The sequence below is a fragment of the Rhodamnia argentea genome, chromosome 6 (genome assembly GCF_020921035.1).
Source record: "Rhodamnia argentea isolate NSW1041297 chromosome 6, ASM2092103v1, whole genome shotgun sequence".
NCBI classification, from domain to species: Eukaryota; Viridiplantae; Streptophyta; class Magnoliopsida; order Myrtales; family Myrtaceae; genus Rhodamnia; species Rhodamnia argentea.
Genome location: NC_063155.1, coordinates 25,739,868 through 25,757,408, shown reverse-complemented (window position 1 = coordinate 25,757,408; position 17,541 = coordinate 25,739,868). Strand labels below are relative to the sequence as shown.

Genomic DNA, 17,541 nt, shown 5'->3' with positions numbered 1-17,541 from the left:
CAGGAGTCCACGATTCTTTTTTTTTTTTTTTTGGTAGGGCAGCGATAACGGACTCGCCAATCTCGAATCTCAAAGTCGCGAGCGATGCGGAGTGAATTACAACTCGATTCGAACATTACCGTTTAAGATTAAAGAGAAGGGGGTCCGAAAAAATCAAATTATAAATCAAAAAGGAAAGCGTATAAGAATATGTCTCTCTCTCTATATATATGCTAGAAAGAGACAAGAATAATAGAAATACATTGGTTTGGGACAGGGGAATGATGGCCATTGATCCGTCCATTATGGTGCTGCATGCGGGGAGGAGGGACCCACTCGTGTTAAAGACCTTCCAACCTGCTGTCTTTTCGGTCAAAGTAAGGAGAAGGAAAAAAAAAAAGGCAAAAAGGCCAAAAGAAGAAGAAGAAGGAAGATTCCGGTGCAGGGTCAGACGCGGGTTGGTCTCGCGGTGCATCGTGTTGAGTGAGGGGGGGGGGGAGGAAGCAACAGAGTGAGGTGCGTTGCGGATTCGGATTCGGGTTCGGATTCGGATTCGGTGGGAGACCTTCGTGTCTTTTCCCGATTGAGGGCCCAAGCTCGCTGACTTCGCTTTTGCTTACCCGAGCATGACGTCTCCCTCCCAATTACCCGAATTGCCCCTCCTCCTTCGTGGAGAGAGAGCATGTCCGAAGAGAACCAAATGAAATCAATGAATTTAATCACGAGAGATTGCCCCGGTGGCCATCTTTCCCGGTTGGAAAGAGAGATAAATAGTTTAATTCCTCACCTTCTCAAGAGGGTTGGGAGTGGGAACGAGTGAGTGAGAGAACATGATTTCATAATCAGTACACAGTACATGGCTCACACAATGTGACTTGTAGAGAGATATTGGCTGATTTTGACAAAATTGTGTACGTGCTATTGAAATAAATTGTATAAGATAGATGCATCATTTTATCGTTTGGCGACTCTGTGAATGACTAATAGTATCTCTACTTTTTCCGTCAAATTCGGATATAATCGCATCGTATATCAAGTATTAATATGGGACAAATTCCTGATTTTAAAAATTGACCCCCCCCAAAAAAAAAAAAAGAGTCTTGGGGACTCGCTTAGGAATATTTTTGGCGTGAATGGCGAGGCATGGCATTATTATAATGCGAACTCTCTCCGCGGAACGCGTGATCAGGGAGCAAATTCGGTTAGGGACATTCCGGTCAATCTGCATCCCCTTCGCGGCCGGAGCCAAGCGAGGGCATTCTCGTAACTCCGCACCCCGCCGGCGACAGTCGTGGCGGATACGTCATCGGCGGCGAGCAAAGTCCTCCCATGCGCTTGTCCCGTTCACACGCGCCCCCCTTCCCCACTCTCTCTCTCTCTCTCTCTCTCTCTCTACGTGGATCTTTGTACTTAGCTTCTCATCTCCTCCTCCTCCTCCTCCTCCTCCATATCATCACATGTTCCCATTCCCATTTCCGGTTCCTCGTTTCCTGCGACTTTCCTCGGGTTTCGTTGTTTTCTTCCTTTTCCCCTCGAGCTAAAAATCACTGCTTTACACGGAAAGTCTTCTTCAAATTCCTGCAACCTTCCCTCCTGCTCATCATTAGGATCCTCACCCGTTGAATTTCCACTTTATTAAAAAAATAAAGGGAGCAGGGCAACGGGTTTTGCTGAATTCTTGAAGAGGTCTCTCTATTTTTTTTTTGCGGGAAGCGTTCATATGGGCAATTGCTTACGTTCTTCTGCTAAAGTAGAAGCTACCCAGAGCTCTCGTTCCACTTTTGGTAAATGAAATGATATCATAGATCTTACGCGCCTACTGCTAGCGTTGTTGTTGCTGCTGCTGCTGCTGCTATTATAGAATTCCCTCTCTGTTTCTTACGTACCCTGTCTTTTTAAGGGTATTCACAAATTCCCTTCTTTGAAAGTTTTTCATGAGCTAAGATTCTGGGGAGTTTTCGAGGGATCGGGTCTTTGAGCTGGTTCGTCTCGTTTTTCCTTTGGAAAACAGCTTTAGTGCGATTCCTGTGTTGGGGTAGAGTAGATGAGAGTTGTCCCTCCTTCGTTCTTGAGCTGGTTTTGGGTTTAGCTTGTGGTCTTGATTGGACTTGAATTTGGTTAATATGGGGTCCTTTGGAGTAATTGTTTTGTACTTTGATGGCGATCATGTAGTTGAACAGATGGCATCTTGCACGCAAGTATTGCAGAGAATTAGCATCTATGACCGAGAATTTTCTACTTGAGAGTTCAGACGTTTGAGTTAAGAGCTTAAGATCCAATGTGATGGCTACTCCACGCATTGAAATTGAACCAGTAAATAAGACTGTGAGTCCGGGACTGCTAGGAGAGACTCATCTTTTTTGGTTGTTTGGCTTTGTAAGTAGGCTTCTCTTTCTTCTCTGATGTCATGTGCTAAAATAAAAAAGGGAGGATTATTAGTTCTGTTAAAATTTCGTGATTTTGGTGGTCAACTAGGCATTCTTGCTGTCCTGATGAAGTTTGGGCAGAAAATGAATTGAGTTCTCTGAGATTGAATTTGAGCAATAATTATGGTTTTCTTCCCCTGCATCAGGAGTCTCGAAAAACTCCAGCAAAACCAGCCATTATTCGCCGCGCTTGAGCGTGACCACGCTGTCCTGCAGTGACAGGAGCTATGCTTCTTCTTCAAGTCTTCCGACACCAAGGTCGGAAGGAGAGATTTTGTCCTCTCCAAATTTAAAAGCATTCACGTTCAATGAGTTGCGGAATGCCACTAGGAACTTCCGTCCGGATAGCCTTCTTGGTGAAGGGGGATTTGGGTATGTCTTTAAAGGATGGATCGATGAACTCTCGTTGGCCGCTGCCAAACCCGGATCAGGAATGGTTGTGGCGGTCAAGAAACTTAAGCCTGAGGGTTTTCAAGGCCACAAGGAGTGGTTGGTACGTCTTGTCTGCTAACATCTGCTGCTTTTTCCTCTTTCACAGCTCGTATTGTTGATCTATCACCTGGCCTGTCTACTAATAGCAATCACTTTCAGACAGAAGTTGATTACCTTGGCCAACTGCATCATCTAAATCTGGTCAAATTAATTGGATACTGTGTGGAAGGTGAAAATCGGTTGTTGGTCTATGAATTTATGCCCAAGGGGAGCTTGGAGAACCATCTTTTCAGGAGTAAGTTGACAATACGCCATTTATAGTTTCGAAGTTTTGACATGTCTCAAAGTGCTGTATATCTTACATCTTTGGAAGTTAAAATTCTAACGTAGGAAATGCTCTTTGACATTTGGACTGCTCCATTGCAGTTTATCTGGAAAATGCTCGATTACTTGTGAACTAAAACAAAATATTCAGGAAATTTTCGTAGATAGAGTGCATGTCTTCTTTCTCTGGCAGCCAAATTTTGTCATTTGAACCAGATGTCTTCCAATTGAACATGGGCAAAACTCCATCTGTTTTCAAGTCATTATTTCCTTTACCATTTCCTTCCTCTTCACCTCATGCATAAGCACAGTACAATAATGTCTGGATATATCAATCTCTTTGATCTTGCCTTGGAAAAGGTGGTTAAACATTTATCTGTCGTATCTTTTGCAGGAGGGCCACAACCACTTTCTTGGGCAATAAGAATCAAAGTGGCTGTAGGTGCTGCCCGTGGGCTCTCTTTTCTACACGATGCCAAATCGCCCGTAATATATCGTGATTTCAAGGCCTCGAATATCCTCCTTGATGCGGTATGCTGGGACAAAGAGTTGCATGTTTAGTATTCCTTTTAACCTCCTCGAGTTACTGATGTTTTCTGTGCATTCGGGATGCAGGAATACAATGCAAAACTGTCTGATTTTGGATTGGCTAAGGCAGGGCCAACTGGTGACAAGACTCATGTGTCTACCCAAGTCATGGGTACACACGGGTATGCAGCCCCTGAATATGTTGCTACTGGTACGTGATTGCTAGTGTTGGTGCTTGACTTGCAATTTACATATCTGTAAAGGCTCAATAGCTCTCTTAGTTTTCCTCGTCTACCTGCTCTCTTCTGATTTTGAACTGCTAAAATCTTAAGGACAGTCTTGGAGATACTTCTCAAATAATCAATGTGGAATCATTTCAACCTTACTATCATTCGTAGCAGTTTTACGGGCATAAACAAATATAAGCCTTGTGTATCTTCAGAACCTTGGTATACAGTATCGATCACCATCAATCACCCGCATATACTCGCGAATGCAGTCTGGGCTTTTAATTGACTGTATTTTGAATTCGAAATCTTTTCCCATACTAAAAAAGTTCTAATGCTGGGCAGGACGGTTGACTGCTAAGAGCGATGTCTTCAGCTTCGGGGTCGTGCTGCTAGAACTGTTGTCTGGCAGGCGGGCAGTGGACAAATCGAAAGTCGGGGTGGAGCAAACTCTGGTGGATTGGGCAAGACCCTATTTGGGTGACAGACGGAAATTGTTTCGGGTAATGGACACCAAATTGGAGGGCCAATATCCCCAGAAAGGAGCATATACAGCTGCATCACTCGCTTTACAGTGCCTGAACGTCGACGCCAAAGCTAGGCCTAAGATGTCCCAGGTTTTGGCGAGCCTCGAACAGCTGGAGGCTCCCAAAAGCGGAGCCAACCACTCCCCTTCTGACTATCACACTGCCCCGGCCACTCTGCTGAAGTCCCCTCTGAAGCAGCAGCGGTCTCCACTTAATTTGACACCAGGCGTGTCACCATTGCGGTCTCATAGGCATTCGGCGCATGTTCGATGAGGGGGAGGACGAAGGCCTTGTGTTTGTGTAGTGGTTTCTTCCACATGCGTAATGTGGTTTTGATAGGTGTGCTATACGAGCATAAAATGTTTGACGAAATTTTTGCACCGTCGGTTGAACTGTGCTTGTCAACGATGTATCTTCTATCACTCCATGAGCTTCATTTCTCTTTCGCTGGACTTGGTGGCCGGTTTCAGTTATTGATGCTTGTGATTCTCTCTCTCCCTCTGCGCGCGCTCACATGCACAGGCGAACAAGCGTTCATTAAAACGAACAGAAGAGTGTCAATCTCATCTTGATGTGCTTCAGAATTTGAGCCTGTGGCGGAGAGTTTTGCCCCATCAATTGGAGAATCGCTCGGAAAGAGTGGTAGCTAAAGAACAAATGTTTCCCTTTAGGGCCATTATCTCCTTTTTCCAGAGATTTTCGCCCTGTTTCACCGGTCAATGTACATTGCAGAAAGTATCAAACAATTGTCCACGACCAGAATGGGTTACAAGCACAAGATGCATACGAGAGAAGTCTGGTTCGCCTAGTGAGTCTGGTTCTTTCTAACCGTTCTTAGGTTGCTGTTCTTTCTGTTGCAAGCAGAGTGCGAAGACCTCCCAAAGTAGCATCATCAACTTTCAGTATTCACAATTGTCTTAAGCAGCTTTCAGTGTTCACAAGTTCACACAAGAAGATGCACCTGCTGCATTGCCCCTTCCATCATTGGGGAGACACACAAGACAAAAGAGAAATTACCAATGAAATGAAAATCGAACGCTCTTTCGACTCTCCCAGCTTGTTTGTGAAAGAAAATACAATTCAAACATTTTAGATCCAGTTCTACACGTTCTCCATGGAAAGAGTCTGCTCCAGCGCCGACTAACTAAAGGAGAAATAGAACAACATCAGTTTTCCCAAATATTTTGGATGATGTCGGGCTCCATGTAACTGTCACCATTATTCTTTAATGAAAGATCCTGAAGTTTTTTTCCCTGCAGAATCCAATGAAAAATTCTTATGAGAGCAGCCTGTGCAACATAGCTCACGAACTCTTTGGCCAACAGAACGAAAAGAAACTTTGGAAAGCATTAAGGCGAAAGCCGCCGAACATCGAAGGATGCTAAGTCTGATGCAGCAGTGACATAAGTGTACAGTTGCAGACTACTCCCTAGAAAGAGCTTCTTGTGTTGTATTCGACTCCGGCCACAACATCGGGCAACACCAGGAGTTCCCCCAAACACTTCATTGGGAAGTGCTTCCAAAAGAAACTCCCATTGAAGTGTTCAGGGGAACTCTAGGGGACACCCGATTCACACTGTTCCTCTTATCTGCCTTTGAGTTTGATGAGCAAAAGAAACAATGCAGTGCTCTATATATAGAGGAGAACTGCTCCACTTGAGGAAGGAGCATCGCGTGTCAGGATAAGGCTCTGGCCATGTACCTAGACGTGCCTCCGCGCAACATGGGAGTCCCTGGAATGCATCAATATGAATAATTGCGGTATGCGATTCTTTTTCCTTTTTCCTCCTTTATCGGCTTCAAATCGCTTTTTCCTAGTCTTCTGACGGTGTAGTGATTAACTTGTGGCTCGGCAAGAATTCTGCCCATTTCTCGGCCTGCTTCATATGTCACCGAGCATGCACTTTCTCGGCCCTCAAAATCCAGTTTTTCATTGCATGATTAAAAGGGGTGTGTGTGACTGAAGTTCCATTTCACGTGGCACCAAATTCCTGGAAGGAGAGGGTTCTGTGAGCTGGACATGCTACATAAACGTATGATCTGGATGTTCAGATGTGTATCAGTCGTTTAACTGAAAATCTCTAGTGATTCAAGCTCAGAAATCCTTCGAAGTGCTTGAGACATCCGCGACTGCGATATCCGAGACAACTAGTATCCGTAATCTGTAATTCTACGTTGCTCGAGACATCCTTTCCTATGAGATGTCGCACAATTTGTATCAGCGGATTCGCAATTCTACTGATTTTTTCACTTTCAACTTCCCCATTTAGTTCCAATTACCTAATGAATCATGAAAGAGCCCTCTCAAGGGTAAGGGTGAAAACTGAAGTGGTTGAGGCAGGCAGGACAAGGCCAGTATGGAGAAAAAAGGGCTTGTGGCAGCATGCCATCAGATAATATTCTCGCGGCTCATCTGATACGTGAAGACGACCGGATTCATTTCTGTTAATTGCATGGATATGATCACATCAGCTGGTCCAGTACCAGAAAGGCATATCATTCCTTGCATAGACAGAATCTTCACCTGCATATTTTTGGTTTTTCCATGAGATTTGCCTTTGCCACATAAAAGTTCAAATCTTATCTGAAAAGCATATTATTCCTTGAACCACAGGAATTCTTGTCTACTAAAATTGCTAAATCAGAACACAACTCGGATCGTGATCGACTTTTAGAGTAATTGCCGTCTCGCTTAAAGCACGAAGTTGCAGACAGTTAAATCACCATACCATCTGAAACAAGTGTAAGTTATTAGATTACTTAAAACTCCAACATTGCTTTTGATGGAAAGCATGCAGTTACCCCGTCAGGCATGTTTCTTAGGTCATTCACAAAACAAGCGGATTTGAGTCACTCATATTGACCGTTACATTATTGGAGCGAACCGTCCTTTATTCACGAGCATCGAAAAGCAATCACAGCATGTCAAATGCCAGAAATCTGAACACAATAATTTCACATCCAAAAAGGGGTAAGCAACAAAACTTGTGGACATTCAACTTGATGTGATTCCTCCCTCCCTCATCCATCTACCCAGCAAATCTGACCAGGTTCATTTCGGCCAACCGAGAGAACCGATGAATTTCTCCTCTTTTCCAGGTTCCTCCACGAACCCAACCTTCTGTTGCTATAGAATCACCAGTAATAAGTTATCCTTATAAATAGCAGCTCTTACTTAGTGCACCCTCAACACCCAGGCAAAAACACAAGAAACAAGGAGAAGAAGAGCGAAAAAGAGTCAGCTGTTCCCTGGAGTTCCCCTGAACACTTCATTGGGGGCACATGATCCTTCTACAGAATGAAGGGTTGTCTCCGACACAACCCTACTGAAGTGTTTGGGGGAACTCCGGGTGACATCTGACACTGATCACCGGAGCGTTGTCTTTGGTTTTATGTGCTGTGTGTTTGGTTTGTTTCAGCATCGCAAGAAATGACCGATTGAGTTTAGTCGCGAGCTTATCCACTTGAAGACTCCAAAGTTAACCCTGCAGAAATGAAGTTTGGTGTAGAACTTGAATTTCTTCCTCTAGTTTCTGCTCCTGCCGTGAACTGAAGATATTGCCGCCTGTTTTGAAGAAATTAAGATTTTGTGTGGTCGCATGCTGTGTAAATTTAATTCGAACACAGTTGTTCAAACCATGTCCTCGCATGAAATTTCAATGTCTCTTAAATCCCCCCCCCCGGCCTTTTGGTCTTGTTTGCGTTGTATGGCACTCCTTTAAACTAGGCATGTTTTCACAAATCCTCTCTACCCTATAATGCTTGGGACGACTCTTGCACGTGGCATCGATTAGCCTCTTGGAGTCTCAGATCAACTAATGACGTGAGGCAAGGACGATCTTCTGGCGATGTTTAGCACTGGCAGGTTTGTTTCTTCCCTAGAGAATTAATGCTAATTCTACCACCCAAACATGACAGCCTTTGTCGAAATAGCTTTGGTCTTCCAGGTGCATACACCAATTCAATGGTTTAGGCGAAAAAGAACCCAAATAGTAATTCTACGCACCGCAAGAAGCTCTCTGCAGAAAAATCCAGCTAGTTCATTTAAAAATGAAACAACACTTTATTAAATTCAAAATGCTAAGTTCCATCTCTAACGTTGCAGACAGCAGGCAGACCTCCATACAGTTCAGAACCTTGGTCTTCCTAACACGGCACCAGCCAGCAACGAGCAATTCGTCGTCGGTCTGAAAAGCTCAGTCCTTGGAACATCATAACTTATCGAATAGACAGTAGTACATGCTGAGCTAAATTGTTTCAACCGACTAGTCATTTTAGCTTGTTGTGGTTTCTGAAGCATCCTGACCAAAACCGGTGGTCAATTTTGCTCCGGTCCAAAGCTACATGTGCACTGGAGGATGCTTTGCTCATCAGCACAGGGAAAAAGAGATTGTAGAGAGGAGATATTACACATTCACACCGCTCTCAAGCCAGTCAAACATTCACTCAATAAGAAGCTCACATTGCAATGGTTCTCAGGTTTCTCAATGTTATTTAAACAGGCAAGTGGACTATTTTCTCAAGCATTTGAGCATCCAACAAGGCATCCTTTTAGTCAGCAGTCCAGCTTTGCTCAACTACCTCACGAACTCTCCTATTGTATTCACGTTTGTTCTCACTAAACAATCTGGCAGCTTCTGAGTTTGCAGGAGAGTTCGGGTTTGGGTCACACAGCAATGACTGCAATCATAAAAACAAAAATAGACACAATGTGAATGCTCCGGAAAACAAATTATGCATGACAGAGAGAAAGAAGCTAATGTCAGGAACATGCCAAATTCACAAAAAAGGAAAGTCTCAAAGAAGACCTCTCGATCTAATCAACAAGATAAAGGACACTGTTGGTAACCGTAATGGCATCACTGATTTGATACAGATATCACTTATCCACAAGTATAATCAAACAGGAAGAGAGTGAAATGTTATAGATCTAATTACAACATTAAGTGGTTCCGCAAACACAGTATTTGTCCCTTGGGATTACATAAACTCCAGTAGAAGGCAAGCTTTCGCAATAAGATGTGATTTATGTACTTCGTCATACTCTAGGACAGATGATTCGAATCAGATGCACTCCCTATGTTTGACATTAGAGTTGCAATTGGTTGCCCACATAATTAGGATTGGATGAGTTAGATCAACGTCAGTAACTGGAATCTCATGCCTCATCTTTCACTCAAAGAACAATGAATCATATAACTGGTTAAGACAGACACCTGATCCTATTCAATGCTTGGCATGCATCGGATAGGACTGAATATGCGATGATTATTGTAAAATAAGCACAGATTTGAAGGGGGGAAAACAAACTAAACTTCTTAATTTGTTGGAAACTAGTCCAGGACCACCGTTGGTGGGCCCCATGCGAAGTTGATGTTAGAGAGAGAGAGAGAGAGAGAGAGAGAGAGAGAGAGAGGATCTTGCTGTCAAGGTCAATCAGTGGCAATCACTGTTAGTAGTGCACCAAGCTTTGAATATCTGAATAATGCAAAACTGAACTTTCACTCACTAAACCATGCACTTCATTTAGCCTCTCATCTCCTCTGGCACTCAGCAGTCAGCACAAGTGCTTGATCAAATTGTGCTCAATCAATAAAAGTACGGAAGTTTGACGACATTCCATGCCCCAAGAAGGTCCAACATGACCTATGAGTCCTCCAACTAATGAAGCAGACTTGAGAGGATGGCGTATATAAAGAAATTCGGCAATTGGACTTAGAGGAGAATAACATAGAGGTGACAGTAATGCGTCATTAGGTGAATGGGAATTAATGGCATCAGTAAGAGCTCTGAAGAAGGCAATATGATATACTTCTAACAATTTATTTTTTCTAGTATAGTTATCCGCTACCAAGCATGTTCTTAGAAAAAAAAAGGAATGAATAAAGTACCTGGATAGAGGTCAAAATAGCAGCTACATCGTAAATAGGGCTCCACTGATTTTGTAGAATGTCCAAACAAATGCTGCCATCTGCATAAACTGTGAAGGGCAGACAAGTTATCACAACTGTTATTGTTATATTATTTTTTATTTTGTGGTTGGGTGGGGGAGGCAGCAAGCAAGAGCAAGGCCATAACAGAACAGTAGCATCAAATTGCATTTGTGCGAGACTAAACTGATTTTGTAGAATGTCCAAACAAATGCTGCCATCTGAATAAGCTGTAAAGGGCGAACAAATTATCACAGTTGCTATTGTTATGTTATTCCCTATTTTGTGGTCTTGGTTTTTTATTTGGTTGTTGTGGAGGGGTTGCAAGGAGGCAAGCAAGAGCAAGGACATAACAGAACAGTAGCATTAAAATTGCATTTGTGCAAGACTAGACTCTGTGTAAGCGAAATATCAGGCCTGAATGTGTGTGTGAGAGAGACAGAAAGACCAATAGGCAAGTAATTGTCCTTAACTTGATGCCAAATTGCAGCTATGAGTATCGGCATAGAATAATTAGTATTTGAGGTTTGATCCATGGATGAACTTATAAAGAGGAAATAACAAGGAAAAGGATCTGAGAACTTTTATAACTAAGAAAGTTTGCAATCTAACCATTTACAGCCTGCATCTGAACTACCATAAAATTGTGATATGATTTGAACTTACTGTTTGGATGGAACATTCTTGAAACAAATCGCACAGTTGGTGGCTTATTAGGATATTCTTCTGAAAACTGAAGCGTCAATTTGAACGTTCCTGCATATCCAGAAAGATATAGGACAGACATGAGGAGCAGAGAGAAGAATAAACATTGTGCGTTGACTGCACAGGAAACAAAACTTAGCTATTTAGTCAGTTCCAGTCAAGCATTGGTGAAATCAAGGCAAGTGAATCTGAAAAACCATTGTCACGGGAAAAGAGAAACGCACATGTGGAATGACTGCAGAAAAAAGTTAAAGAAACACCTCTTACTTCATCCCAACCCCATATTCCTTTTCCTACTCTAGCTTTACATTGTTGCTTTGTACTGATTTCTACCAATTGTAAGATCTTTTTTTCAACTTCTGAAAGCTAATTGGAATTATGCAAAAGAAAACGATACAGAAAGATGACATCTCACATGGAGAAGTTGCAGACGTGATCTGGACTTTACAGACCCCATACAAGAAAGATACAAAACAAAATTGCCGATTGAGTGCAAAGAAGAAGTCCATTGAGATAGTTGTGACCACTGATTAAGCATCTAATCTACAAGGATGAGAATTCCTTTTTCAAACATTAGGTTTAACATCCTAATTTGCTATTTTCTTAAGCTTCTTCAAGTGAAGAAACTATTTCAATGTGGCCTGAACAGGTTTGCACTGTATCACTAAAAGGAAGGCACGAGATAAATGGATAGTCATGTGCTTCACCCTCCACTACTAAAAAAAAGAAAATTAAACAAAGTCAGTAAACTTCAGTATAGAAACCCAAGTAGCCCCCTCTCACTCCATTTGCAATTCCTCTCAAGAACAAACAAAGACGAAGCAAACAAAGATCAGTTAAAAGCATCTCTCTCAACCACCCCCACAAAAAAAAAACTACTCCACCCCAAAGACAATGAAAAAAACCACCAAAAAAACAAAGGCACATAGACCTGAGGAATTGTTTCCGGGCACTCATCTCTAAGACAAGAGGAAGCTTTGAATTAAGTGGTTGCGTATAGGTATTCAAATTCCTTCCTTCAGCGCTACACTCTCACTCACCGAGGTCGAACTTTTTGCAAGAAGATATGTCCTTGTTAGTGCACACATATAGAATACTTTTCAATCACCCTCCAACATTCTTACCGGCACCAAAGATGGATGAATATTGGCATTATCCACATACTTAAGTTCAGTTTGTCTCATACACTTATCCTCTCTTTTGTGTTCACAAACATTAATCTCAGCATAGCACAGAAGCATAGACCTAATAAGTGAGCAAGTAACAGTGGACCTTTTACGTTGAAGCACAGCCCATGTGAGGCAGTCATAATGATTTAATAGAACAGAAATTAGTCAATGTTGATAAAGCATCTAAGTACTATGGACCGGATGCATCAAGTGGAATTTTTTTAAATGCGTCCGGACAGTGGACCTAATATGTAGCTTAAACCAAACACACCCAAAAGCATAGGTAGGCCAGTCAAGGTTGTCTGATAGATCCCATCTACAGTAAAGTCATTACAGCAAGTTCACCAAATGTCATAGAGATTGTATGGACTCACCAATTCCTAAGCAATTTCAAACAGGTTCAATGTATAATCTGCACCACCCCAAAGGAACTCATCTATGTGATTCATAAAAAGGCATTATTGTACACATACCAAACCGAATCAGAGATGGCAAAGGGGTCCTCAATTATGTTCATTCTTTAAATACTCATACAAATTAGCATAAGTTTATAAGCAAATAAGCAGTCGGAGTCTGTTAATCATCACTAGGGAACGATCATGGTTGTTGAAATCCCAACCCAAATAGTAGGATCTCCCAGTTCTATGATTTTAAAACTTAAGAAAATATCGTTATCCAAATATTACAAACAGTGCACTCCTACCAATCCAATTTGAAAAGTCCCCCGTCTAGAAGTATTTGTATCTTGATATTTTAGGTTATATAAATATTGACTATTCTTTAATTCTGGTTATGAAATGGTGTGAGCATTTAAAATCACACAGTGTGGAGCTTTGAGCTCACAAGAGATCATAATTAGCAAATTTCAAATAATTGTTCGATAATATCATAGTGTTTGAAAGTTTTAGCATCTCACAATGCTCAATCCAATCCAGCAATTCGATCCTTCAGACAGCCCCATCATACTAATCCAATCCCACTTTTAACAGCCTTGGGAACGATGTCTATCCAATATAAAACTTTGAGATTAACCGGCGCAACTATGAATACAACAGTTTTCATAACCCTTCCACGATAAACACGAAAGCATACCGCGAATGAAAAACATTTGATACGGGGTTAAGAGGAATTTAAATTAGAACATAAGTCAAAACAATACAATCTGAGGAAAAACAAAGTCATTGAGCTTTACCTCCATCCCAAGGAGTGTCATCAGGGCTGCAACAGAAAATGTTCAAGTCATGTTAGATCAGACCTTCCCAACCAGATTAAAAGGGCAATTACGATTTAAACGACAATAAGAAACTAAACAAGAACTCATGTGCCATTAAGTTCCGTTTACCATCACGCACCCAAATATAACAGCATTCCACAGCATTATGTTGTTTTCATGAGGGGCACCACTGACGCCCGCTGGAGGATCCTGTTGCAACCTCTTAAAATCCCTCATAAGTCTTTTCCTTGCAGGAGTTGACATCCTCACCGCCTATTAATAGACCAAAAGCCATTATGAATGCACTGCTCACCGAGCATCGGTCGAGATACAACCACACATACGACCATTGGAGCTTGTTGAAGTCATAAGATGATATCAGCTACTGTGGCAGGTGAGAACAGCCAAGAGAAATTATTCATGTTCTTATTGATGCAAGCTTATCAAGAACCCCAGCCATAAGACATCAAAACAAAAGCTACCCTCTGAAACCAAGACCAGTTTACAACCACTTGAGTATCTTCCCCAACTCTATGTAAGCAGCTAGAATATGCAATGAAGGATAAAGCACTTGCAGTCCCCCGAATTTAGTATCAGCTATCAATTGACAAGACACTAGCAACATCAATGCAAGCCCGACCATCAATCCTTAAAAAATCGTCCGCAACATGGGGGCAAGATCATTCTAAACGAAGATCGGTGAGCTAACAAAAGGTAAAATGCTAGCTACGACCAAGGTCAAAAGCTCGGAGCACGGATTATTACTCCAAAAACTTCCACTCACAGGCAATCACGGACACACACACTCAGATCCATCACCAGCCACCACGCGCGCAAGCCTATCACCAGACCGACGAGCATTCGCTCGGCGGATCAACCAAAACCGGTTCAACCACAAACGGCAGAACGACAAAACCATGCGATCTAGAGCGTCGAGTAACCACAGAAGGCTAAACCAACGCCGACAAGTTGCATCAAAGCGTAGGCTTACTTGCTAGCAGACGCGGCGAGTATCTGGAATATCCGAATGAGCTGTCCAGGATCGAAACGATCGGCGAAACTGAGCCTCAGCCTTCGAGGGGGGACGACGACGGTGGACGAAGGGAAGAAGACGCGGTGTCAGAGGAAGGAATCCATGGCGGCGATCGATTTGGATCGACCGGAGAGCAGAATCGCGGCTCGCGAACAAACTCGAGAAGGAGGAGGAGAGAGAGGCTTTCCTTTTGCAGGTGGGAACTATTATAATGTCCGAGAGGAAGCGAAATGAATAGCTGCTTTCATTTCACGCGGGCCCCAACACGCTCTCCGCTTCCATTTTGTTTTTCCCGAAACGGGTAACCCACCCAATGTTCTGCGAAAATTTTATATATTAATGCCGCGATTTTGGAATCATTTCCAAGACCGCGCATATGGTTTTCTACTTCCGTTCCAAACTTATTTCTAATATAAATTTATTTAATAATATGATTTTATTTTTCTGTTTCTAAAATATTTTTTTTTCAAAAATAAATTTGAAAGAGAAATGAGAAATAACCAACCAAAATCCTTCATTTTTTCTCAAACCCTCATCGCACTCTCTATCGCCCTTCCTTTGACAGTCGCCGCCCCCACCACTCGCCCCCGCCTACTGTCGGCCGTTGCCAACCCTCGTCGATTGCTATAGCAACCACCACCGCCCACTGCCGTTGCCACCACCGTTGGCCGCCGCAAACCACCGACCCCATAGCCTCCACCCGGCGCCTCGTCACCACCCACTGCGGTAGGCCACCAACCTCTACAGGCTACGGCCCACCGCCACCTCCCATGACCGCCGCCGCCACCGCCAGCCACAGCAACCATTACCACCGCCGAAGTATAAGATAAATAATAATTTTTATTTTTAAATAATAAATAATGTTTTTTAATAATGAAAATTATATTTTAAAGAAATTTAACAAAATTAAAAATGAAGTATAAATTTTTCTTAGAAGATTTTATGTTAATAATATTCCGGAAGTGCAAATTTTCAACCGTTATCAGACAAACTTCTGTTTTATGAACATAAATTTTATATATTTATCAAATGCGTTTTTTTTGCTAAAAAAACTCATCTAGAAACTAGAAAGAGAAAAATCTATTTCTAGCAAAAAATTGATTTTAGAAATAGAATGGTTATCATGCATGCCTTTATTCTGCTCCAGCTCCTTTCTGTCTTTTTTGGGACAGCTTAATATCTATGTAGCATTGTCGGTTCAATCATAAACATTTTTAGCAATTTATCAATTTAATTCTAAATTTTTTGACAATTTCCGATAATTTAACCACAAACACGAATCAAAGTTGGGTGGAAGGGCTACATTAGCATATCGCCGAAAAATTAAGAATAAATTAGCGAAATAAAAAATTTTAGAATTGAAGGCGAGCATGACAACACTTCTATTTTAGAAATTAATTTTTGATTAGAAGTTGATTTTTTTTTATTTTGGAGAGAAGTAAATATTTTTTTACTTATTCAAGTGGCTCCAAAACTAAATCTGAAATAAAAAATAAAATAAAATTTCAGAAGTAGAAAAATGAAGTTGCGTAACTAAACGGATTTCTACTACATAAGTTATATTACCAAATAAAATTCTGCTCTAAAAATACTTCTTAGGTAAAAATTATACTTCAGAAGTGTCATAATGAGAACGTCGTGCAATAAATTGCGTGATATTCTATCATGAAAACGAAAATCTCGACGCGAGTCGGCCGAGCGTAGGGCGGTGGGCCCGCAGTAATGCTGTGCGGGACCCTTGTCGCCGGAAATTTGCTGTACTGGGCCAACCGTGTAGGGCCCATTGTGGTCAAAATGTAAATTAGCATCGAATCAAAATCGTGCGGTAGCGATCGATGACCAAATCGAAGTGGGCCGTTAGTGCCCTACACGGATCCTCCGCTAATTGAATTTGATTTTTGCGTGATAAGCTTAATGATGGGGGGACATTATACTTCAGCATCGATTATTCACTTTAATTATCGATTAGTAGTATCATAATTACCCGGTTAATATCATTAGCTAGCAAGATGCAAACGTGGGAAAATCATAACATCTCGACCTTTTTGGACACATTAAAGGGCTTAGCAACATAAAAAATTAATTGGGAAAAAATCACCAAAAACCTTAAGTCATGCCAATTGTGATACATTTACTCTAAACTTTTTTTTTGTGACATCAAAAATCTCAAACTTTTACTCATGTGATACATTTACCCAAAACTTTTTTCTTATGACTCAGAAAACCCTAAACGTATACTCATGTGACATATTTACCCTAAATTATTTTTTACGACATTAAAAATCCTAAACTTGTATCCGTGTGACTCATTTACTTCAAATTTTGGGATAAATGTGTCATATCTCTATAAGTTTGGGGTTTTTGGTGTCACAATAAAAAGTTTGAGGTAAATGTGTTGCACGGGCACAAGTTTGGGATAAATGTGCCATAAAAAAAGTTTGGGGTACATGTGTCACAACGGGCATAGTTTATGATTTTTTGTGGCTTTTTCCCAAATTAATTTAATTCAAATAAACAAAAGAAAAACATATCTAACTTCAAAAAGCTATTGCTTAAAGGAAAACAAGAAAAAATAGTTCCATACTTCCCGATCAAATCGAAGGAACACTTTATTTTCCGCGCATCTCGTGTCTATCACTTTTTATAACGAATGGTTTTATTCTTCCCAATAACTAAATACTAGTTACACTAGCAAAAAGCGTACGCATTTTTTATTGCATGCAAAAATTAGCATCCGGGAACTTTTGCAAAATCACCTCGGTGCGAGATATTTGAGTTATTAATTAACGGAAAAAATTATTTGCATAGTTGTCTATACCTAGAAAGAGCAAAAATTTACAATTTTTTTTCCTTTAATCGATCGGGAATTTACAATACCGTTCATAAGATGAGAAATAGTCAAATTTTAACATCGAAATACTTAAGAGATCAAATAGAGCTATAAATTAACACGTTTATCAATTAATAGGATATTTATAAAAGAATTAATTGAGTATATTTTAATGAAGAAAGGAAAAAAAAAAAAAAGGATCGTGAGATCTTAAATGT

General features: G+C 41.2%; 2 protein-coding genes across 3 annotated transcripts; one reads left to right on the top strand and one right to left on the bottom strand.

Moving 5' to 3' along the window:
* Positions 1-1,411: 1,411 nt before the first annotated feature.
* On the top strand, positions 1,412-4,865 carry LOC115726520 (probable serine/threonine-protein kinase PBL3). The gene is made up of 6 exons (XM_030656430.2): positions 1,412-1,763; positions 2,552-2,898; positions 2,997-3,132; positions 3,556-3,692; positions 3,777-3,900; positions 4,262-4,865. The coding sequence occupies exons 1-6, from the start codon at positions 1,700-1,702 to the stop codon at positions 4,714-4,716; spliced, it is 1,263 nt and encodes a 420-aa protein (XP_030512290.1). The 5' UTR covers positions 1,412-1,699; the 3' UTR covers positions 4,717-4,865.
* Positions 4,866-8,868: 4,003 nt separating this feature from the next.
* LOC115726564 (ubiquitin-conjugating enzyme E2 2) lies at positions 8,869-14,705 on the bottom strand. Of its 2 annotated transcripts, none has more exons than XM_030656495.2 (6): positions 14,456-14,705; positions 13,600-13,733; positions 13,440-13,465; positions 11,040-11,129; positions 10,335-10,423; positions 8,869-9,123 (listed from the first exon to the last, which is right to left on the bottom strand). In XM_030656495.2, the coding sequence occupies exons 2-6, from the start codon at positions 13,722-13,724 to the stop codon at positions 8,995-8,997; spliced, it is 459 nt and encodes a 152-aa protein (XP_030512355.1). In that variant the 5' UTR covers positions 13,725-13,733; positions 14,456-14,705; the 3' UTR covers positions 8,869-8,994. The 2 variants fall into 2 exon arrangements, with proteins under 2 accessions (XP_030512355.1, XP_030512348.1); XM_030656488.2 differs by having other exon boundaries at positions 14,452-14,704.
* Between the last annotated feature and the right edge of the window lie 2,836 nt (positions 14,706-17,541).

Excerpts from the sequence above, each read along its gene's own strand:
- LOC115726520 (XM_030656430.2), top strand. The coding sequence starts at position 1,700 with ATGGGCAATTGCTTACGTTCTTCTGCTAAAGTAGAAGCTACCCAGAGC. Across the intron at positions 2,899-2,996 it reads AAGGCCACAAGGAGTGGTTG|ACAGAAGTTGATTACCTTGG; the intron begins GTACGTCTTGTC and ends AATCACTTTCAG. Across the intron at positions 3,693-3,776 it reads CGAATATCCTCCTTGATGCG|GAATACAATGCAAAACTGTC; the intron begins GTATGCTGGGAC and ends TTCGGGATGCAG.
- LOC115726564 (XM_030656495.2), bottom strand. The coding sequence starts at position 13,724 with ATGTCAACTCCTGCAAGGAAAAGACTTATGAGGGATTTTAAGAGGTTG. Across the intron at positions 11,130-13,439 it reads TGACACTCCTTGGGATGGAG|GAACGTTCAAATTGACGCTT; the intron begins GTAAAGCTCAAT and ends CTGGATATGCAG. Across the intron at positions 10,424-11,039 it reads AAGAATGTTCCATCCAAACA|TTTATGCAGATGGCAGCATT; the intron begins GTAAGTTCAAAT and ends TGCCCTTCACAG.